Below are 23,660 nucleotides of genomic sequence, written 5' to 3'. Positions count from 1 at the left end.
AAAATTGATTTATTACCTTTTCAACTTTATCTTGTCGCATGATTGACCTCAATGCGCTGTTCTGACATATTCCTTGTTTTAATTTTCACTTTCAGAAGAAAGAATGGCTGTGTCTCACGTGCCAGACTCGGCGAGCAATGTCAGGGAGCTTAGGGGATGTGGCACCCCCTGCGCCACCAACGGTTGGATCTCCTCGACATCTGGGCCCTGCCAATCAACAACAGCCGAGAGGACCCAATCAGCAAGCTGCGCTGAGATCTCCCGGCCCTCAGCAGCAAAAGCCACCTGGTGCCCAAGTAAGTGGTCCTTTCCCTCCGGCAAAACAGGGGGCGCCACAGTCCAAAGGCCCCCCACAACAATTTCCTGCAACCAAAGCTGAGACACAAAAACAAGATCATGGCATTAACAAGAAACAAGCTATGTCTAAAACAGAAAAAGAGGGAGACATCAGAGCATCGTCTAAAAAGGGAACACCGGATAAAAAAGATGAGAAGAGAAGTAGTGGCATGCAGAAATCTAAACAAGATGACGTGAGTGACCCTCCGTGACCCCATCACCACTGTTTTTGTCTTTCATATCAAATCACTTTAACATTCCTTGATGGGAATGTTGTATTTATAATGATTTACCTGATGTCACCTGTAGTCCACAGTCAGTCTACAGATAACAATCTCAGTTGCTCACTGTTTCCCATGTCTGATGGTTACAAGAAAGCAGTGATGAGTCAACATCATTTGTAATCATTTTTTCCCATGCCTGGTCTTAACAAGTGCACAGTGATGTGTCAACTACATTTGTAAACCCCTTTTTATCACCCATTACAAAGAAATGATGTCACAAACGGTTTCATGTATCCATTTATTGTAGTGTACACTGTTAAAATAAGCATTCCATAATCATTGTTTATAAATGCATGCGTTGTTTATTCAATATTATATATTTCATGTAATATTGTATATCACGTGTACTAGTGTGTATAAGGATTTGGTTACATCCTCAGGTTTTGCATGCTTGTATAATGTTCTTAACCACTTGCATATTTCGTGCGTTGTGCTTCATTATTTTCAAATGCTAGTTTTTGATTTTGTATATCTGTTAGAATTAAAAAGAATATTTGTTTATCATATGATACACAAACTAATGCAATATTCCCTCTTTTTATAGGATTCCAACAAGTCAAGCACACAGAGCCTGAGTGATACCGGCTATTCCTCAGATGGAATATCCAGCTCTCAGAGTGAGATTACTGGTTTGATCCAAGAGGACTCCATGAAACTTAATGAGAGGGGGATCAGTGACCAGCGCAGCCCTCCGAGTCCATCAGAATTAACAAAACTGGAAAGTTCAATGCGACCTCTGTTGGAGTCGCATACAGCCACTGACCAGCATCGTGATGGAAGGGACTCCACGAGACCTCGATCTCTGACTATAACACAAGATCAGGAATTTGAATCTGATGAAGAAGCGTCAGATGATCTCAGCTGTAAATTACGACATGACTATGTGGAAGACAGCAGTGAAAGTGGCCTTTCTCCTTTACCGACCAGACAGAAGAAATCGCAAAAAGACCTTAGAGATGAAGAGTTCATGCGGAGACAGATTCTAGAAATGAGTGCAGACGAGGAAGAAATGGCAGATTTTGAGGGCCACACAAAGACAAAACGCACCCATAAACACAGTGGAGAGCTAGGGAAGGAGAGACGTCGCCTCACACAGCAATCTAGCAGCTTTGAAGAAGACACAAAAAGCACCGATGCCACGTACAAGTCGAGTGAGGCAGATGACATGATGGCCTCACAAGGTGGCCTGAGAAGATTTAAAACTATAGAGCTTAATAATACAAATAGCTACAATCGTGACATGGAACTCAGCACAGAGCATGACCTCAGGGAGCCTGAGCTTGAGATGGAAAGCCTTACTGGATCACCGGAAGAAAGATCAAAGGGGGAATATTCCTCAACGCTTCCTGCAACCACACCAAGTTATACCTCCGGCACTTCTCCCACCTCTGTGTCATCAATGGAAGATGATAGTGATAGCAGCCCTAGCAGACGACAAAGGCTTGAGGAGGCAAAGCAGCAAAGAAAAGCAAGGCATCGATCCCATGGTCCACTATTGCCCACTATTGAGGACTCCTCAGAAGAAGATGAACTGAGAGAAGAGGAAGAGCTCCTGAAAGAGCAGGAGAAGATGAGAGACTTAGAGCAGCAAAGAATTCGCAGTACTGCCAGAAAAACTAAAAGAGACAAGGAGGAACTGAGGGCACAAAGACGCAGAGAGAGATCAAAGACGCCTCCTAGTAACCTATCACCTATTGAAGATGCATCCCCAACTGAGGAGCTCAGACAAGCTGCTGAAATGGAAGAGCTTCATAGATCATCTTGCTCAGAATATTCTCCCTCTATGGATTCAGAGGCAGAAGGATTTGAAATGGGTTCAAAGCTATATAAATCTGGAAGTGAATACAATTTACCTACATTTATGTCACTGTACTCCCCAACAGAGAAAACCTCTGCTGTGTCACCATCAGCACCAGACAAATCCTTAAAAAGTGCTGAAGAAGTTTATGAGGAAATGATGCGAAAGGCAGAACTGATGCAGAAGCAGCAGCAACGAACACCTGGAAGACAAGGACAACAGGGAAGGGTCCTTCAGCCAGATAGCAAACACCATTTAGATTCTGGAACAGGATCTTTAAGTCCAGGCACAAGTCCAACCCAGGTCTCTGCTCCAGTTCCTTTCTCTGGAAATGAGGGCAGAGGGACACAGAGGGTGCCTGGTCATTCACAACAAAATCAAGGCAGAATAACCTCCCAAACCTCCAAAGTAGGGCATCTAGCTGGAACCCCACAATCCCATGTTAGGCAGCCTGCTCCCACACAACCTCAAGGAAAACAGGCTGTTCAGGGGACAGTACAGGGTCAAGTACCTGATCCTGGGGCATCCTCCCTAACATCTAAGATGTTCTCATATCTCAAAGGCTCAAGTCCTACCACATCTCCTTCTGCGTCCCCCACACAAAGTCCTACTCGTACCCCTGCACCTACGTCCACAGTGGCACCCACTCAAACTTCACAGATCCATCATAGAGCTGGAGCTCCACGTCTTGCAAGGCAGCAGTCATCCCAAGAATCCCCTGTTATAGTGATTACATTAGCATCAGAAACCAGCAGTCAGCCCACCAAACCAATGACTGTGAATTCATCCACCTCACCTTTATCCTCACCAACAAAAGATGGCCAACAGAAAATGTATCAGACAGAACATACAGCAAAATCACCCACATCTCCACAGAAATATCAATCACCTCAGCATAGCATGCAGAGGGCACACGCTTCCCCTTCTGTTGGATCCCAAGGCAGTGGTAACATATCCTTGTGTAGAATTTCTACAGTCCCTGGCACCTCACGAGTTGTGGAGCAAGGAACTATTGCTTCTGGTAGTAATGTCATGGATCTTAGAGCACCAATGAAGCCTGCCCCAATCATCATGACAGACCAGGGAATGGATTTAACATCACTGGCTTCTGATACACGAAGGTACTCATTTGATGGAGAAAAGCCTTCAAGTCGCTATACTGCTGTCCAACCTCTTATCATGAATTTAAATGCACAAGCACAACCTCAAGTGACAGCAACAACACCAACAACAGTCAGTGTGACTGTGGCAGCATCAATGTTCATATCACAGCCAAAGCAACCAGTTGTGTATGGAGATCCATTGCAAAATAGAGTTGACTTCGGTCAAGGAGCTGGATCTGCAGTTTGTCTCACCCAGACCAGACCACTGATTACAGACCCAACCATTCCAAAAATTGATGCATGTCTGGAAAATCTGGGAATTCAACAACAGCAGCTTCAAAAGCAGCAACAAAAGCTTCAGCAACAGCAAGAGCTTCTTGAGCAACAGCTCCAGCAGCATCAACATAATGCTTCTTTTGCCCGATACAACTTAGCTAATCAAGTCCAACCAATTTTATTAAAGAAGGAATTAGTGGTAAGTCAGAGCACTGGTGGAGGCACGCAAACAGTGGTCAGTTCCGTTTCCAAGATATCTCCACTTCCTCCACCAACATTATCATGTTCTACATCTTCCACTCCTACACTTGGTCATGATATATATGGCGGGGCAGCTTTGGAATTGAAGAACAAGCCTGCTGTAATGAATCTATCCACAGGAATGCCCCAAGTACTGATGGTACAGTTGGATGAGAGTAATGCTCAGGGAGCTACAGTAACCCAGCTTGTTAAAAGAGATGAGCCCCAACCACCATTGGAGGTCCTGGATCTCACAGGGCAGATTAAACCAGAGAACCAGATAGCTTGCTGTGATGTTGTCTATAATTTGCCATTTGCTGGTAGTTGCTCTGGTTCTTTCGCTCAGAGAAATAAACCTACGGATGTTAATTTTTCAACAGAGGCATCCCAAGCTCCCGGGCTGCAACCAGCAAATATACAGGGGGCAGATGAACGCAAATCTTTTACCTTGCCGCCTCCAGGACGACTTCCACCATCAATGTCAGAGGACAATCTAACAAATTCAGGTCTCCAATATTATCAGAGGACTGATCCTGGGGATCTAGCAGTAGATTTAAGCACCATGAAACAAGCCTATGAAGCAGGATATCTGGGAATGGGTGCCCAGTATGGATCTTACACAGACCTACGCCATCAAGGTGATGATTCAGCTCCACCATTACCTTTAAGAAGATATGGTTCAATGTCTAATATAAATGCAGAATATGGCTATCCATCTCGTGATCTTGGGGTTTTTCAAGAATCCAATCTTGCACAGTACAGTGCCACCACAGCCAGAGAGATTAGTAGAATGTGTGCTGCTCTTAATTCCATGGAGCAATTTGGTAGCCGTTACACTAGCAATCCTGAGCTTCTGCAATATGGTGCTGGCAGGGGTGGTCCTGCTGGTAGACTCAATCTTCAACAAGGCCTAGCATCTATCAGAGCCAACCTGTTGTATGGTCCTGATGGCAGACCTACAATGCACAGTCAAACACTTACAAATCTAATCAATGCTAGACAAGCTAGTTTAAGGTCATTATATCCCCAAACGGTAAGAACAGCTGATGGCATGATATACTCTACTATCAACACCCCAATAGCCTCCACTCTTCCAATTACAACTCAGCCTGCCCCTGTTCTCAATCCCATGCTAAGGGGAGTATATGGACCTTCAACCAATGTAACTGCTGTTCCATTGGCTACTCTCACCAGGTTGCCTCAAGTAACCCCAAGAATGCCACTTACTTCACAAGGACCTTACAGATATCCTTCACCAAACCATTTCTCTGCAACAGGTCCAGAGACTTCCTCAGTTAATGCACCACCTGCTGGTTTCTCACAGCAGGATGCTCCAGTTTACCTGGGAAAGCCTGCAACATCTAGCAGTATGTCAACAACATCTCCAAATGCTGGTCAGACCAGTGCAGTGGCTGGTAAATCAGTCGTAAATGAACAGGGTCCATTGGCTCACATTTCAGCAGAGAGTACAACAACACAACTCCAACCACAGACCCAACCACAATCATTGGTCAAAGGTCAAGAACAATCCCAAGCTCAATGCCAGTCTCAGACACAGCCTCAGACAGTGCCACAAAAACAGACACAGAGAGTCTTTCCAGATACTGCTGCCAGTACCACTATAACCACATATGCCAGTACTGACAAAGAAAAAGAAGAGGAACGTCTGCGACTGCAACAGGAGCAACTCTTGCATCTAGAGCGAGAACGTGTTGAGTTGGAGAAACTCCGTCAGCTGCGTCTACAAGAGGAGTTGGAGAGGGACCGCATAGAGCTCCAGAGGCACAGAGAGAAAGAACACATCCTTATGCAGCGAGAGATACAAGAACTCCAGAACATCAAACAGCAGGTTATTCATCAGCAACAGTCTGAAAGAGAAACCCAGTTGGTGATGCAAAGAGAGCAGCTAGCACAGCAGCGGATGCAGCTAGACCAAATACAGTCCCTGCAGCAGCAGCTCCAACAACAGCTTGAAGAACAGAAGAGACAAAAGAGAGCAGCCATTGAAGCGGCAGCTGCAGCGGCAGATGCTTCGGCGACTGCTGCAGTAGCAGCTACAACAGCTCAAGGTGGCATTCAAGGTGTAATGGTTGGTGGAGCTTCACCTCAAACCATCTCAATTATTTATGATCAAATTGGTAGAATTATTCCACAAGAGGGCCAGAGTGTGCAGATCTTACCTTGTGCTGATGGGCAGGTTGTCCAGGCTGTGGTGTCCACTAGGCCTTTGCCTAGCTCTGCCTCTGAAATGTCTCTAAAGAGTGAAGATCAGGCAGATGGCCGGATTATGAAGAAACAAAACTCAATGCCCCGTTTGAGGAATGGGACAGAGGATGAATCAGTCAAGAGAATTGCAGATAGCAGTGTCCAAACTGATGATGAGGACAATGAGGACAAACTCATGTCTCGCCGCCGTAGAACCAGGCGAATAGCCGACTGTAGTGTTCAGACTGATGAAGAGGACCAGGGTGAGTGGGACAATCAGCCTATACGACGCAGGCGCTCAAGATACTCTAAACACTCTGATTCAAGTTCAGACCCTAAGAGTGATGCGTCTAAAGTTACATCTAGCATTGCCATTCAGACCAGCAATGACTCTTCATGCCAGACTGAATCAGATCAGTTAGGCAGAATATCTCCAGCCATACACATTACCATGGCTGAAACATCAAAGGTTGAACTCCTTCACTACATATCTGCACCAGAAAGAACCCATAAAGGTGAGAGTTTGGCTTGTCAAACTGATCCAGAAGCCCAGTCGCAGGGAGTTGTTGCTCCTCAGCTCAGTGTTCCCACTACTGTTAGTCCCTATTCCACTAGTTTGCAGTTAGTGGGTGGCACTCCAACTAAATTTGAAAGAAGAAAGCCAGACCCACTAGATATTGGATATCAGCAGAATGAGTCTCCATCACGTCACCCACCAAAATCTCCCCAAGTGCTGTACTCGCCAGTGTCTCCACTGTCACCCCATCGTATGTTGGAGACCACCTTTACCTCCAGTGAGAAACTTAACAAGGCACATGTAACTCCCCAACAAAAAGCATTCAATGCAGAGTCACCCCAGCGACATCAGACTGTTCCAAGGCCTATAAAGAACGTTCAGAGGTCATTGTCAGATCCTAAGCCTCTCAGCCCAACATCAGAGGACCCAAGCAAAACCAAGTTCTCACTATACCAAAACCAAGCCATTCCAGGGAGCCAGGTATGGACACACTTTATTTGTACATCTTTGTTAACAAATCAAAATCAAATCAAATCTCTTTATTGTCATACCTTTTATGTTGGTTATGTTTATGCAACAATACCTTTTATGTTGGTTAAAACTAAAGCCTTTAGACATTCATCTTTCCAAAAGCACCTTTTCTCTGGTAGAATTTCTCTGCACAATGTATACTTTAGACACAAGGCTGTGTTATGGTATAATATCTGGCTGTATTATACTACTGTTTATTCAACAGCTTACTTTTTATTTAAATATTTTTTTATTTACATTTATGTCCTTTCTTTTAACACACAAAAAGAATAACTAATAAGTTTGAAATGTTTTATGATGTTGTTTTAGGGAATTAGGGAATATCTAGTGTATTTTATCTAGTATTTTGTAAGATTTAGCCCACTTCTAAAAAAATGTCTACAGTTTAGACACACATACACCCAGGAATACACGCATTCACACACACACACAAAAAAAACACTATACCTGGTAAAGTCTTGGAGATGCTAGAGGGTGGAACAAAGTGTAGGCATTCTGGATCAGCCATGCTGTCTTGCGGCTTGTCAGCAGCTGGTCAGAGAGGTCTGAGTCTCTCGTTCTCTGTCTAAAGAATGCTCAGGCTTGTCGAAAAACAATCAGAGAATTGCTCACCAGCTAAAAGGACACTATTTTCATCCAGTGTATGTTCGTCCACTACATTTTTTATGGATTCTCAACAATAGGTATGCAGAAGTCCCATTTATTTAATATATATTTATTATATATATTTCATTTTATATGTTTATTTAGAATATTCAAATCAAATACTTTGTGCATTCCTGTGTTAACCAGTAATTACAGTACAAAACAAATTAATCTGATTTAAGGCATGAACAGTATAATAAATAGAATTGCAATTCCATTATTCATTATTCAGCAATGATTTCCTTCTGCGGATTTTCTAGAAGCTTTATTAACTCTTTTAACTCATTTTCTTGCGGTGGGATTTATTGTTTTATGTTTAAACTACATTATGTTTTGTTTATTTGAATTTGTACATGTATTGTAATGCATTGAAAGTCTTCCAAACATCATAACTTGATTAATTATATATACACATACATACCACAATATTTATAAAACCAAATAAAAAGTATATAATAAAAATGAAGAAGTTAAATACTTGAATTCTTACACAATTATGCATCAAGAATAATTTATTTCCTGTTATATCGCACACTTTTCAGCAAAATCATTATTACTCTTCTATTGTCTGAATGTACATGTGGGCACATGCAATTTAGTAAATCTTAAGTATTGGTAGACAATTTATCGGTAGTAATACAACTTAACATTTTCATAAATCCATAGTCTCAAAACACTTTCTTACTGCATGTTTACTGTCGTACTAATGAATCTCAAACAATTCTGTTGTCCAGATGTCTGCCCTCCAGCAGAACTCAATGATGAGAAAGGTGAAGAGAACGCTTCCCAGTCCCCCTCCAGATGAGACGCCTCTACCAATTGTAACACCGGCAATACCTCAGATATACAATTCACCCGGAATGTCCCAGAGGGTCATACCACGTTCTGCACACGGTGCCATGAAGGCGGGCTTGCTAAGTGAACTAAAAGCTGTGGAACAAGAGTCCTCTAAACTACGCAAACAACAGGCAGAGTTAGAGGAAGAGGAGAAAGAGATTGATGCCAAACTACGTTGCTTGGAAATGGGCATCACCCAACGCAAGGAGACCCGAGTTAAAGAGAGAGAGCGACGAGAGTTGGCGTACATACGATGCATAGGAGATGCACGTGACTACATGTCAGATAGCGAACTGAATAATTTGCGACTAGCTGGGGTAGCAGCAGGAGCCTATGAAGAAAATGGACTGTTGTCACGTCCAAGTACAACACATCTTAACCAGTATACTGCTGATTTGAATGCATCTCAGTATCCCCCGACCTCCTCATATGTTCCATATCAATATCCCCAGTCCCAGCCCACACAACCACCCACTGCACCCTACCAGCAAATTGGGTTCCAGCCACCACAATACCCAACCTCCTCACAGCCCCAGCCTGGAACCTTCCAGCCTCATCCTCCTCAGCCTTCATCTTATCAGAACCAGGCACCATACCCAACTCATGGCTACAGTCAGCCTCCTTATGAGTCTGATATTGGTTTGCAGCAACCCAGTCACCAGGGCTTTCAACCACCAACTGCAACTTTACCCAGCCAGACCCTACCTTATCCATCGCAGGGCCTGTCTTACCAACCCCAACCTGACATGCATTCTGTCCATCAAAGGCCAAGACAGACCTCGCTTGCTGATCTTGAACAAAAGCTACCCACAAACTACGAGGTTATCAGTAATCCTTCAGTACCGATAGCCACATCAGCTCAAGAGACAGGATTCAGCGGTGCCTATACCTCACCTCTGAATAATGCTTATGGTCAATACCGCACATCTGACCAGCCTTTGACTGAGCGGATCCAGAGTCCATCATCAGGATATGTGACCGACGGCGTCTATGCCACCAACCTAGAGCAGAATATCCCCAGAAATTACGTCATGATTGATGATATCAGCGAACTGACTAAGGAGAATATGGGGTCTTCTGACATGTCACGGGGTTATGGAAACGAAAATGGCACACGTGGACCATCCTACGGGGATGGATCTGAGAATATGTATGGAAGAACTACAAGCACCTATCAGAATGCTGTAGACAGCCATGGACATCCAGGTTCCAATGTAAGCAGTTCTGGTTACTACTATGATGACTATAAGCATTCCTCTCGCAGCAGTGGTGGAATGGGCAACCAAAAGCACTCATCCAAAAATCTGGCACCTGCTGTTTCATCTAAGCGTAGCAAGCATAGGAAGCAAGGCATGGAGCAGAAGATCTCCAAGTTCTCCCCGATCGAAGAAGCTCGGGATGTTGAGTCTGATCTGGCCTCCTACACCATGACAACATCAACAGGCGGTAGCTGCACCGTGGTATCCAGGACGGGTAGGAAGAGCTATGATCAGCAGAAATACTATGGATCAAGAGAGGCATTGGAAGAGGACGATCGTCTATACGGTTCTGGGCGATCCAGATCCACGGGTTATGGAATGGATAAGATTTCCTCCAGAGATTCAAGTGGCTATCGAAGTAAGTCTTATGAGAGGGACGCCATGGAACGGTCACAGGGGGGCATGCATAGTCGTAGCGGCCGTCCTTCCATGCGTACGCAGAACTCAGAAGAAGAGAGCCCTCTCAGTCCCGTTGGAAAGCCAATGGGTATCGGTCGTGGGTCCGTGCCGGATCCTCATGATACACGAAATCAGTATGGCTCTAGCCACTCCTTGCCAGATGTTCAGGACCACCATATGAGGGATGTGCCTAAAAGTCATGTGTATAAGCCGGATGACCCTTACCTTGCTGATGACATGCACTGTGCTGTCTCAGATAGTGAAGGTAACTGGTGCTGAATAACAAACTGCATGTTAAATGCATCTAACAATCAAAACACCTGCATGCCAATGATCTTGCCTTGAAGGCAGAAGAGAAATATGAACTGTGTGTGAATGCTGTAATCAGTGCATGAAACCATTTCTGCCTTTTTTGCATGAACTGCACAATGTTATGTTATCTGTTTGAGATTATGTGAAACAAGTGTCTCCGTTTTTGTTATTTTGGCTGTTTTATTTTTGTTGCCTTCCATTTTTGGGGGAATTTGGGCATTCTATTTTACCTCCTGCATGGCTTCAGTGTGTCCATATTCTACTCCTTTGTACACAATAAAGTACTGACCTTTCGCTTAATTTCCCAAAAAGCCTATCATCTGGGTCAGGAGGAGACCGACTGGTTCGAAAAACCCCGTGAAGCTCGGTCAAGGCACCACGGGAGCGGAGGTCATTCGTCCTCTGGCAGGAGAAGCAACGTTAAGCACACTTATCATGATTACGACGAGCCCCCTGAGGAAGATTTGTGGCCTCAAGACGAATATGGGCATCAACGGCATTCGTCCTCATCTCGGGACCACCGTCACCATGGCAGCAGCTCAGGGAGGCACTCCTCCTCCCGACATGCCTCGGATGATCCCAGGTCATCACGTTCTTCACGGTCCCATCCGAAAGATCCCTCCGCTCGTTCGGACAGCCGTGTCAACTCGTCCTCTTCACAGAAAAGATCCTCCGATCCGCGATCTGCTAGCCAACGAGACTCGGGAGACTACTCCCGGGATCCATCTGGAAACCATCAAGGCTCAAGTGGACAACGGGGACAAAGGCAACCGGGTTCATCTAGGAGGCAGGAGCCACCTTCTGGATCCAGGCAGCAGCATGGAGAACAGCCACCACCATCACAGCACGAACATCAACGATCTACACCAGGCCAGCAATCATCTGCCAAACAGCCAGGGCCTCAGCCACCTGAGGCAACACAGCAAGGACAGCAACAATTGGGACAAACAACTCGTACACAGCAGCAGTCACAACAGCCAGCGACCACAATGGGAGCAACTCAGCCCACCACCACAGTTCCTGGCACAGGAACGGGTACAACTCAGCAGCAACCGAAGCCAGGTCAGGCTCCAACACAGGCAAGACAACAGCCAGGAGGACCACCCACTGCCCAGCCGGCTGCTCCTATGGTGAGTTTTCATTCAGCTTAGGTATTATGTCGAGGTCTTTTTTTAGACCATGAGAAACTGTATATAATGTCCGTACAGGCAAAACCAGAAACAGCTGCGCCTGCTGCCGCACCAACTCCTGCAGTCGCTATTGGTTCAAAAGCAGCACCCCAGACTGCAAAAATACCCCAGGCTCCTGTCACAGGAATCGGTAAGTAAAGCTACATTGTCTTATTCAAAGCACCTTTTGTTTTCAGTATGATTTGTTTTCAAGGTAACAGCAGAATTTTTTTTACCTGTTCGTGCAATTCAGTGATTGTTTTGGTGAATGTGATCTCTGACATAAAAACAGCTATTTGCACTCTGTTCTCAGTGCTGCAAATAATAATAAAAACTTTTTGACAGGTTTGAGTCGTTTAGAGACCTAGATGAGAAGTCAAGCTATATTTTAGCACTTCAGACCATCTCATCTTCAGTTTCATTTTAAAGATACTTTATTGGCATGATTGTGCTTAGGTACAATATTTTCAAAGCATATAACATATAACAAGTTGACAAGAAATATGCCATATTCCAGATAGCACAAGTAAATCTGTAAGATTTCTGCTAAAGATACAAAGAAGACAAAAACTTTTATCTCAGTGAGAATGGGGGGCTGACACCATTACTATGTATGACACAGTCTATTAAAAACTGTGATTGGTTGGTTGGCCATGAAGGAAAAAAGAGCACTTTTAAGCATAGGATCATGTATTTTTTCCTGTTTTAAGGTACTCAGGCACACAGACAAACATGCACGCACTAAATATATATATAATTTATATAATTTTGATCATGCTGTTAATGTCAATGTATTTGATAGAAAATCAACAGCGATACAATAACTTTCTAAAAGTTTCTGTAAGTGTGTGTGTGATCACTATAGAAGGTCGTGACAGAACCAAATCATCTCTGCTGCATAGCTGCATAGCTGCATTTCTGCAGTTGCTAAATATGTCGTGATTTCTTATATTTATGACTCTATGTCATTTCTACGCTGTCTTTGAGATCTTAGCGTGTCTCTAATAGGATCGGTCACAAACATGAACCCTGCACAATCTAATGTATTGTGTCTTATTAACTCACTGTCATTTAATTCAATGTAATTTTATTTTAAAGTGCTTTACAGTTTGCATTGCATCAAAGCAGCCACACAAGAAAACCAAAACCAAGATAAACAAAAGTGGAATAAAAATCAGATAAACTTTAAAAGTACTATGGAAGTTGTCATGCATTGCAACACATATCTCCCTTTTCGTTTTTCGTCCAGTTTCTCTGCTTCTAAAGAAACTCTTAAGTCTCTTAGAAGTCCTCCTCGCTACTCCTAAAATTTTGGACCTTAAGAGCTCTTTTAAGGGTTAAGATGCTTTATGAACTACTTTTTTTAAATTACAGAAAACTTAGCACTTTACTGTAATTTGAAGGGGAAACGCCCACATTTCTAAGAAGTTTCTTTAAAATTTCGTCACTAGGAATAATTTAGGAATTTTCATGAATATGGGCCCTGCTGTGTAAAAACATCTGATAAACTTCTTATCAGAAAGCAGTTTCACATACATTTTAAATCATAACATCTTACAGACATCCTCTAAATGTCTATATGACATCTGACAGGAAACATCTTAGAGATTAGAGTAGTAAAAACATCTTGCTGACGTAAATGCAGACATATAAAAAAGTCGCCTCCCAGATGTATTTGTGCTATCACGCTAACAATAAACTATAAGGTTTACAAGACATTAAGAAAAATTGTTCTTTCTCCAGGGTCAAAGGCAACACCCCGGCCAGGGGGGATAGGCAGCGCTGCACAGCCGCCGGCAGAAGGGGACAATGTTCTCACAAAGATCCTGCAAGGCGGAGCTGCGGAACAAGCGGGGAAACTGGGAGATGGTATGGATATAAGCAATAAAGATTTTGGCACCAGAGATGGAGGCAGATGTTATGGAGAATATGTGACATGTCTTGGCTGAGGATAGTAATTAGTTGCCATTTAGCAGATGGTTTTCATCCACGACAGCTGTCAGTACAGCAATCTCAGAGATGGCTCCCATGAGTACCCAGAGGTTAATGCAAAATGACCGAGGGCAGAGCAACACTTTGATTTGAGTCATCTATCAAATTATGAGTTTACTAGTATTTCAGTTTTTATTATATGCGTTGTATTAAATGTCTCCTGTGTATCTTTCACACAGCTGTATCTGCTCTCGGGAAGAAGTTTACTTCATTTTGGTGATGTGCTAGAAGCAAGGTGAGGTGCATTAACCTGGTGGATAAGATTAAGTTAAATTAAAAAAAGAATACAATGTTTTTTTAGGGCACTTCATGTTTCATCAAAGATTTTTGTTATGTTCACGGCGTTCATCTGGGATGACTTGAAAGGTTCGAGCTGAAAAAAACTATGAATTTGTATCTGCCATTCGACATCTTCGGCTGACAGCGGGGTACACCTGAGGACACTGGTGAGTATTTCATTTTTCAGCCTGGTCTACTTATAATATTTAAACCCAAAGAATATATACGTATTTCTTATATTGATAGATTGAGATGACATAACCTCAAATTAAAAAATAGCTTTTTTAACGGTCTCATTGCATCGTAGGAGACAAACCAGTAGAATTCTTGTTTCAAGGAGATATTTACATATATTATGCATTTCATAACTAAATGGATTGATGACTCACCAGAGACTGTGTTGGCAGTGCAGGCAGTTGGAAAGAATTATCAGGGAACAGATGGAGCAGAATGCCTGTGTCAGCATTCAAGACCCTTGACACAACGGCTTTTACAAATCTGTGTGAAATTAGCACAAATAAGATTTCGCGAATGCGTGATTGAATTCCACCGTATATTCAGGGGACTGAAAAGAGATGTTGGGGTGACAGTGGAGGGGGTGGACAGTTTTGCATCTTTATGCGCTTCAAGTGTCATTTTCAGTTTCCTTCAGACACTCAAAGATGTCCGTTTGAATTCTTAAACAGGATCTGTGAATGCATGAACGTTGGAGTGCATCTTCTGTGGAAGATATTTTGAAAAATGTGTCCATATAATGGGAGTCAATGAGGACCAATGTTGTCCGGTTCTTCAGAGTCTCTTCTTTTGTGTTATGCAGAAAAAAAACGAAATTCAAACAGGTTTAAAAGGACACGAGTGAATGATGAAAGAATCAAATTAATTTAAATGAAGGTTTTTCTGAGACGTTTATTGATCTGCATTCACTGTTAGCATAAGTCATTCTTCATTTTGTTTATTAAGTAAAAAAAGACATACAGCTTTGAACATAACTCAGATGACGTTTAGTTGTTGTCAAAGAATATATCTTGAACATAAGTGTATTATGTAGCACTAGTAGATTTTTTCTTGTGTCTTCTCTGTCATACACATACATTCAAGGCACATCCTGTGAGAACAAAATACCGATATCTTATGCAGTGTTCCCTTTGAAGTAAAATTTACATTTTAGTTTTATTGCTGAACAGGTTTAAAACGTGTTTCCTGAAGGGCAACTTTGGTTGGACACGTATCCTAAACCGCTCTCTTTAGTCATGTTTAGAGATTATCTGACCCTTATCTGAGGCCAAACACATCTAACCTTTCATTCTTAACTGTAGGTGAATTAGGTCAGACTCTGAGCTATAGTGTGAGCTATAATTAGCAAGCAGATCTGTGGGCTTGGATTAGCATTAGCATTAGCATCCGGTCAAAGCTTATTCAAAAGTGTGCCATGTATTCTGATGAGTAACGCTAAAGACTGACTCAAAATTGCATAAGACATAGAATAACATGACAATGAATTGTTTTTCAATTAAATATACATTATCAGTAAGGAGATACTTAAAAATTGACGAGCCTCTGTTTTGCAGTTCTGTCTCCAATGACATTTCAATGACAATGAAATGGTTTTCCGGGTAAAGTCCTGGTTTTTGGGGTTCTGTACCCTGAAATGTCCCTGATTTACTGCAAAAAAAAAATACACTGAGAAAGCCCTATCATCAACATCAACAAATAAAAATATTTATCTAAGCATTATTAATTACACTTACAGAGCTACATTCGCAGAAAGGACATCTGTGCTCAAAATGAGTCTAAAATGCAAATAAAACGCTTAATGCAAAGGTCCATTTCCAAATGTACAAACATAAAAAGTTCTTTAAAAAGTTTTAATTACTGGTTGTGATGACTGTATACAGTTCGTAAAAAGGAAGATATTAAATACAATTAGAGAATGTTAAAAATTGTAAGCACAGTATTATTTGTCATATGTTTTCGTATTTGTTTTGTTTTGTAGTGTTTTGTGTTAATGCATGCAATACTGTTTTGATAATTTGCAGTGTTTAGGATTAACTATTTTTCCATCGAGTTTTGGTCAAAAATTGTCAGTTTGATATGCAAACAATATTATTCTGTTGTAATTAATTACAATAGAACAAAAACAATAGTACAAAAACTCAATAATAATTATGTTAGATTTTGACCATTTAACAAGGAAATGTCTCTGGTTTTCAGTAAAAAATCTGTCACCTTAACAAATGTGCCCCTAGACCACAAAACCAGTCTAATGGGTCAGTTTTTCAATATTAAGATTTATACGTCATCTATAAGCTTTCTATTATTGCATGGTTTGTTAGATCAGACAATATTTTCCCGATACAAAACTATTTAAAACTGAAATCTAAAAAATCTAAACACTGAGAAAATCGCTTTTAAAGTTGTCCAAATGAAGTGCTTAGCATTGCATATTACTCATAAATTTTAGAAGAAAAGTATCATCTAAACTTTTCTCCACTGGCTCACTCCTACTGATAGCCCTCTTGTCTTGCACTACATAAGCAAAACTACAACTGTTAAGTACATAAAGTGTTCAGCATTTCACACTTAATTTTTTCAGTGGAATAATTGCATCAGCCGAGAGTTCATCCGAATTTCCAATGTGGGCACATTACTCAGAATTTTTATACTACAAAATGCTGCAGAACGTTGCAAAAGTATCCGATTTGGGGCGGACCTTATGTTAAGTGACATATATTGAAACTTGTCCCTGTTGAATATTATTTCACCCTGCTAAATGTGCCAGAGCTCACCGCATTAAAATATTAGATCCCACAATGCTAAACCCCTTTATCCGTTTCCAGTTTGACGAATAAACCGAATGTAAAATCTTTATTTGTTTTTGCATTTCTTGAGGTGATGTGCCAACAAAGTAACATGCTACATAATGCATTAGTAAAGAATAAAACATTTACCGCATAATTCATTCTGTATAAAAAAAAAACCTTTGCTAACTGAAAGACTGTATTTGCTGCAGCGGCCATATTGACAGTGTGATTTCTCCTATTGATTCTTCCGCACACAGTCTGGCTCTCCTCCTGTCTCTTGATAACTCTTGATGTCTTTGACTGTCAGCGGGTTTGGTGCATGTGTAGATCCAGAGAAAGGATCTGGGATAAAACAGGTTAACGGTCTCCTAAAACCAAAGCTAATCCGATTCTACTCTCGGCTTACTGTACAATCCAAATCCTGTTTTATACTGCACATCAGCGTGGTTTGCTATTGCAGCAATAGTAGAAAGTGCGTCAGACACGCTGCTCGGGAATCCCTAAACCTTTGAGGAGATTCTTTGAGCCCATGTTCAATTGTGCACATAAATTCATTAGTTTTGCTAAAAGCTGAGCCATGCATTTCTGCTTGCCACCTTTATTCAGATGTGTAAAGAGTAGCTGAAAACCATACTTAAGTGAAAGTGGAGATACCTTGAAGCGAAAACTACTCTGTTACAAGTTAACTACAACACTTAAGAGACGTGTCCTTGACAAACAAGAAACAGTTGCTTGATGAGGAGAACAATCGCAATTATAAGACTGAACACCTCAAAATTGCAATGAATCATGATTGACATCATTACCTACGTTTATAACAATCACATAAGTCTCATTTAAGGTCAAGTGCTCATACGTAACTCCTTCATAAAGGTCTCTTCAATATGACGGATATATAAAATAATGTTAAGTAAAATTAAAAAGTCAAAGCCATTTTGCACTGGACATGCTGGTTTGGTTCAGCAATTGACAACTACATTAACATTTATTCATTTGGCAAATGCTTTTTGACATTTTGTCAACACGCTAAACAGTACATTTTGTTTACAAGGCCATGCTACTAGTTAATGTTTATATTAAACATAACTTTTATTCAACTGATGTGCTGATAACGAAACAGCGCCTTTACTGAACACAAGTTTCAATTGACAGTCTGTTAAATTCACGCGGCGTTTCTTGTGAAGACACCCGACATCATTTTGGCGAGAGTCCGAGGCGGCACGACATTTGACGGAGGCGGCCGACTTCTATTTCTCTATGCAGGAACAACCCTGAGGAATGAGATGGAAGTGGAAACTGATGGAAGAATAACTTCATAATTTAATGCATTGCAAATCTTAATATTAAATACCATTTGTACTAATTAAAACTTTGCTGTATTGTAAATATATAATAATGTTACAACTACCTGATACTGCACTCGTACTAACATAAAGACGCCATGTTGACCAGTTGTAGTAAGTAAGGGCAAAATCCAAAAGATTTAGTACCTTCAAAAATATTAATTCTTCTGTAGCAAAAATAAACTGCTGCAAAAAAGAGGTGCCATGAAAATGTAATGTAGTTGCATTAATCATCACAAATGTAGTGGAGTAGAGAGTAAAAGTTGATAATATCTTTAATACTCAGTATAACTACAAAGTAGCCAAAAAGTTACAGTAACTAACTACATTTACTCCAATACTTTACACCAGTGCCTTTATTTGTTATGTGCCGTTCTGCTGTAGCTACTGTATTTGTAGTGGTGTAAATCATTGGCAAACTGGTTCTAGTCTATATGTTGGGTATGTACAGTATGCATCAGATAGTAATGACTTGCTGGAGTTGTTTGTGTGATAAATGTATCCTCTTATGCCATCTAGTGTCTAAGAACAGTGTTACGTATGTAACCCACATAAAAGATTGTATTATATTTCTTTCTTTCTATTTCTTCCCCAGATGAATCATTCAAGTATTCCAGTGTGCATCCACTAAGGGGAATTTCAGAGGCACGGTCGACTAGGTGAGGTCTATTTAAGCACCAACACTGGAGGCTAAATCTCTCTCCGAAACCTTTCCTTAACTGTCCATCAATCGGTTGCAATTCCCAAAACGCCAAACTCAGTGCTCAGGTGTCCCCCCTTGTTCTCAAAGCCGCGTGAGGTTGTCTGGCAGCCACAGATCTTAGCCTTTCGCAGTTCAAATGAAGACTTACTTCGACGTGAGGACACCAGAACGACGAAGAATGACTATCTACAAAGGCTTGGAAGGAACGATGTTACAACGTTTAAAACACGTATGCTCGATTTCTACGATCTTGACATTCCAATATGGCGATGATTGACCCTCTCTCTATGAATGTTTTTGTTTCTTCCTTTTTTGTCACGTGTGTAATGAATGCAAATGTGTAAACCGTGGACATGGAATGCACGCACAAAATAATCTATATGTATACATATATGAGATATATATATGAATCCATATCTAGACACCTTTTTCAGAGTCTTTAAGGGTGAAGCCATGTGCACCTTGTGTAAAAAGCTGGTTCTTTCATGTAGAGGTTGAAATAAACTATCAATCAAGTCCCAAGGTCAGTAATAGGTCAGAATGTTCATATAGTCATATCCATTATTAATCAACTATTAAGCCATTACTATCCTAGAATTCCCTTATTATTATTTTTTTTTCAATTAGCTTCATATCAGTTTTGCCTACGTTTCTTTGAACTTAAGAGCCTTACTAATATTTTTTACTTGTATACCTCACATTTTTTATAAGTTCCATATCATCCTTACTTGATTTATTTTGCACAACTGTACACTGCTGAACATGTACATATATATCATAATCGCTCGGCTAATGTAAAATATTGATTTGTGTATTTATGGGTTTATATATCTGGTATATCTTTGTTTAATATTTGGTATTGTTATTATTTATACTATCACACTTTGCTCATCGTTATTGGTAATCTAATGTGTTTTATATCTATAAACATATAATTTGTTTTTTTCCCCTTAAAGCAATAGCATGCTAATTCGTGCAGAGCACAATGATTTTGTTCTTAAAAGTTTCTCAGTCACAAATCTGCTTTTGCCCGTCTTGTATACGTAGACAGGTGAAAAAAACTCCAACAAACTACTACATCATCTTCTCCCACACACTTTCAAATACACATTCCTTCAAAAAAAAAACTCATGAACAGCTCCAAACATCAGCTTAGGAAGAGAGTATGAACCCATTTCCAAATGTTCTATGCAATAATTCATGTAAAACCATTTCCACTGTAACATCCCTCACCAATACTGCGTGACGGTGGGTTCCAATACGAATAAGGACGTGTTTGTGTTTATCTGTATTTTTGAAGACATCAAATTACTAGTTCTTCTTTTTATTTTACCGGCATGTTTATGAAACCCGTCGTCTTCCCTAGTTTTCAGGGAATCTGTTGCCAAAGGGTTAACTGTGTGGACTTGTTGGTCTTGGACATCCTCCATCTCTGTTGCTTGCGGCATGAATCTGCTCAGCTCTCTTTGGCTCTTTGTAGTGTCGTCATCTGGTCTTTGTGTCTGCGGTACGATCAGGCGATAAGTCAGGCTTATGCACTGGTTATTCCATCTCCTTCCACAGAAAATGCTGTTTTAGAGCCGTTCCCGTGGCATTTGGTTATGGTGTCCGCAAATATGGTGTAACTGGTCTTTGTGCGTTTCTCCAATACTTTGTGGTTTGATGAAGAAGACCTACTCATGAGAAGAAAAAAAGTGAATGTCCCTTTGCTGGCCCTCGTGTCGTTCCGTAACACTCAAAAGACGTAATTAAGAGATGAATATCAAAGCCGTTTTGTACAAGAAGGCAGAATGGTGACCACAACCGTCAAGCAAATATGTAAAGTCCCCATTCACTTTTATTCCTTGGAAATGTTTTGAACATCCTCCGAAACTTCTCCAGAGAAGAAAGATAGACGTTATAAGCAACTTAAGGGAATATAAATGACGATTCAATCCAAACCAGTGCTCTGAAGAAGACACAAGAAAGCCTGCTAGTGCTTACTGTATGTAGCATGAATTCACCTCCATTCATACGAAAATCAGGGCATGAACGTTGAAAGCACAAACTGTTCATCACCATGACCAATTCGTCACAAGTTGCGTCGGGTAAAGGCGAACCTTTTCCTTTTTGATACTGGAATGATGTTTAGTCAATCGACGATGAAGAACGACATCACTTTTAACATGGAGATATTCAATAACAAGTGCATGAGCCAAAGTTGCCACCACAAAAGCCGGCCACAGTGATAGATAGAAATACGTGAAAACAAACATCCACACAAACAGGCATGTGCACGCACACACACTGTTACACACACACACACTTACTGTTGCTGTAAATACTGACTTTGGTTATTTTGTACAGTGTTTAAATATCATGAGTAAAATGATGGCCGTCTTGTGCAACTACACACCGGCCCTGTTGCCAACCTTTTGTGCTTTTGTGTATAAAAGAATAATGATAATTATCGTTATTAATATGAGGAAAAAATCATCGTATGTGTTGCTGGCTCTCAATGACTGTTGACTACAGAGGAAAAAAGCATTCGATCCGTGTAGGGTTCTATACATATTGTGTTTGTCAAATTGGAAAATATTGAAGCGGCTTCCATCACGATTGTACCCGAAAAGTGAGTTTAGATGGAGGTATAATTTGTGTGAATTAAATTGGGATGTAAAAGGCAAAACATGTTAAAGGCAACACAAATCCAGATAAACAATCTCACAAGTGATTCACTCACTGTTGTAAGTGCAATGGGATTAATGTGAGTCCAGTGTTCATTGTGAAATATTGTGTTTTATTTTAACGTATTCCTGTTAAAAAGATACATTTTGGTGCATCATGTCATGTAATGTGATTATGAAAATATTGAATCTGCAATTTGTTTCCAGACTGGAGAAGAATAAAGACAAAAATGAAAAACGACATGGTCTGGTGTACTGATAACATCTCATCTCTCTCTCTCTCTCTCTCTAAACTAAGTGTTAAAATCAGGTAACAAAGGTTTGACAGCTAAGACATTAAGGGACCACAGTAAACCGGTTCAGCCTGTAGTCCTAAAATACAGGAAAAAAATGTCCTTGAGAATTTCTAATCATTTATTAGAACTGAGGGTTTAGCTCTAGTCCTTTAAAGACTTTATCTTGTGACTTGCGGAAAATTGGCCTAAAAGATCACAACGTAGCAACGTGCTAAAATAACTAAAACTATAGTAAATGCAATTCAACTACATAACAGTCCACAGCAGAATATACAGCCTCTGATAATTTTCACTTTCTAGGGATGAATTGTTGGAGCAGGTCATGAGGCGCTGCGCAGACCCATCGATCTGTGACGTCATAGCACAACGTATTTTGATGACGTATGCATGTTTAATGTTTAATAAAGTACGCGTTTGCCCAGCCTCCAGTAACCCGGTTTAGGATCCACCACAAAACCATATGATAACGAGATGGCGACTTTTGCATAGTCAGGTAACGCTTTTAGGAATTTATGACATTTCTTCAGATACTTTACTTATATGTATTTAAAAATTGCAGTCTAAATGTGTTCAATAAAAATAACAAGGTTTGGCGTATAACTTTCTCCAAGCGGAAGTTCTAACTTCTCGAGATTGCCAATGCTAAGATGTAAATTTCGACATTGCCTCTAGGTGTCAGCACTGGACCGTTTAATTCTTGTTGAGTTATGCGCTCTCTTCGGCATTTATTTGGTGCTCTTTAATTTGATGTAGATCGTAATTTCTCTCTCAGCAAATAATCAAAATCTTGTGCCCTGTCCATTAAATTCATTCTGAGACACCAAACAATTAACAGAAATTTTAAAACCATTTAATGGTTAATTCATGATAGTTTCAGGATACATTTACCAGTGATTACATATGATGACAAACTGATGTAAGTGTGCTAGTGTTAACTGTAGTTGGTGCAAAACCTTGTTTTGTTGCTTGACATTGCTGTTGTGCTGTTTGTGTAACCATGCATGCGTTTTCTCGTCCACCCACTGTCACACGTAGCTACTCACAGTCACCATCAACATTTGCTAAAATCCCCAGTGCAATAAAGGCTTATAGCATGAAAGGGATGCTGTAAGATATTAATCACATCACCAAGGGCCTAAAAGCGCTTTTCGTTAGGTTATCATGCACTTTTGAGTCACATCTACAGTGTAATCGCTTGTCACTTGCTGTAAACTTCACAGGTCACCTTGTAATTAACATTTAAATTATTTTAGTCACAGCATCTCTGATTGACAACTAAATTGCTTGCTTGCATTGCACAATAAACCCCTACCATAAGAAAATGAACAATATCACATTAAACCACCACAATAGACTCTAACATTGTGTCGTTATATTTATATAATGTAAAACGTTATAGTAAAAATAAAATTAAGTAAACTTTGCACAGCAGTATCAGATGTGTCATGAGGTCTGTTCATATCTACTTTCTGCGTTTAGTCTGGTTCACCGGCATTCTCCTTCCTGAAGCATCATTCATGTCTGGAGAAAGAGCTGAAGGTATAATCTTTGAGTGGCACCCGGCCAATCACAAAGCAGCAGAGGCATCATAGCCAATTACAACAGTGGCCACATGATACAATAGACCACATATGATTGGCATGACCTGGACGGTATGGAAACATGTCCA

General features: G+C 40.8%; 1 protein-coding gene across 1 annotated transcript in view; it reads left to right on the top strand.

Annotated features, from left to right (window-relative positions):
- The window catches only part of bsnb (bassoon (presynaptic cytomatrix protein) b), a 77,643-nt gene extending 55,707 nt beyond the window's left edge, over positions 1 to 21,936 (top strand). Inside the window, exons 4-12 of the mRNA XM_056734395.1 lie at positions 96 to 530; positions 1,165 to 7,239; positions 8,670 to 10,695; positions 11,055 to 11,872; positions 11,951 to 12,062; positions 13,655 to 13,780; positions 14,083 to 14,138; positions 14,270 to 14,349; positions 18,922 to 21,936. Of these exons, the coding sequence (XP_056590373.1) occupies positions 96 to 530; positions 1,165 to 7,239; positions 8,670 to 10,695; positions 11,055 to 11,872; positions 11,951 to 12,062; positions 13,655 to 13,780; positions 14,083 to 14,123 (9,633 nt within the window). The 3' untranslated portion in view covers positions 14,124 to 14,138; positions 14,270 to 14,349; positions 18,922 to 21,936. The remainder of the gene's footprint in view (positions 1 to 95; positions 531 to 1,164; positions 7,240 to 8,669; positions 10,696 to 11,054; positions 11,873 to 11,950; positions 12,063 to 13,654; positions 13,781 to 14,082; positions 14,139 to 14,269; positions 14,350 to 18,921) is intronic.
- The last annotated feature ends 1,724 nt before the right edge of the window (positions 21,937 to 23,660 follow it).

The sequence above is a fragment of the Triplophysa dalaica genome, chromosome 21 (genome assembly GCF_015846415.1).
Source record: "Triplophysa dalaica isolate WHDGS20190420 chromosome 21, ASM1584641v1, whole genome shotgun sequence".
Lineage (NCBI taxonomy): Eukaryota > Metazoa > Chordata > Actinopteri > Cypriniformes > Nemacheilidae > Triplophysa > Triplophysa dalaica.
Note: the sequence above shows the minus strand (reverse complement) of the source record. Positions and strands in the feature narration are given on the sequence as shown.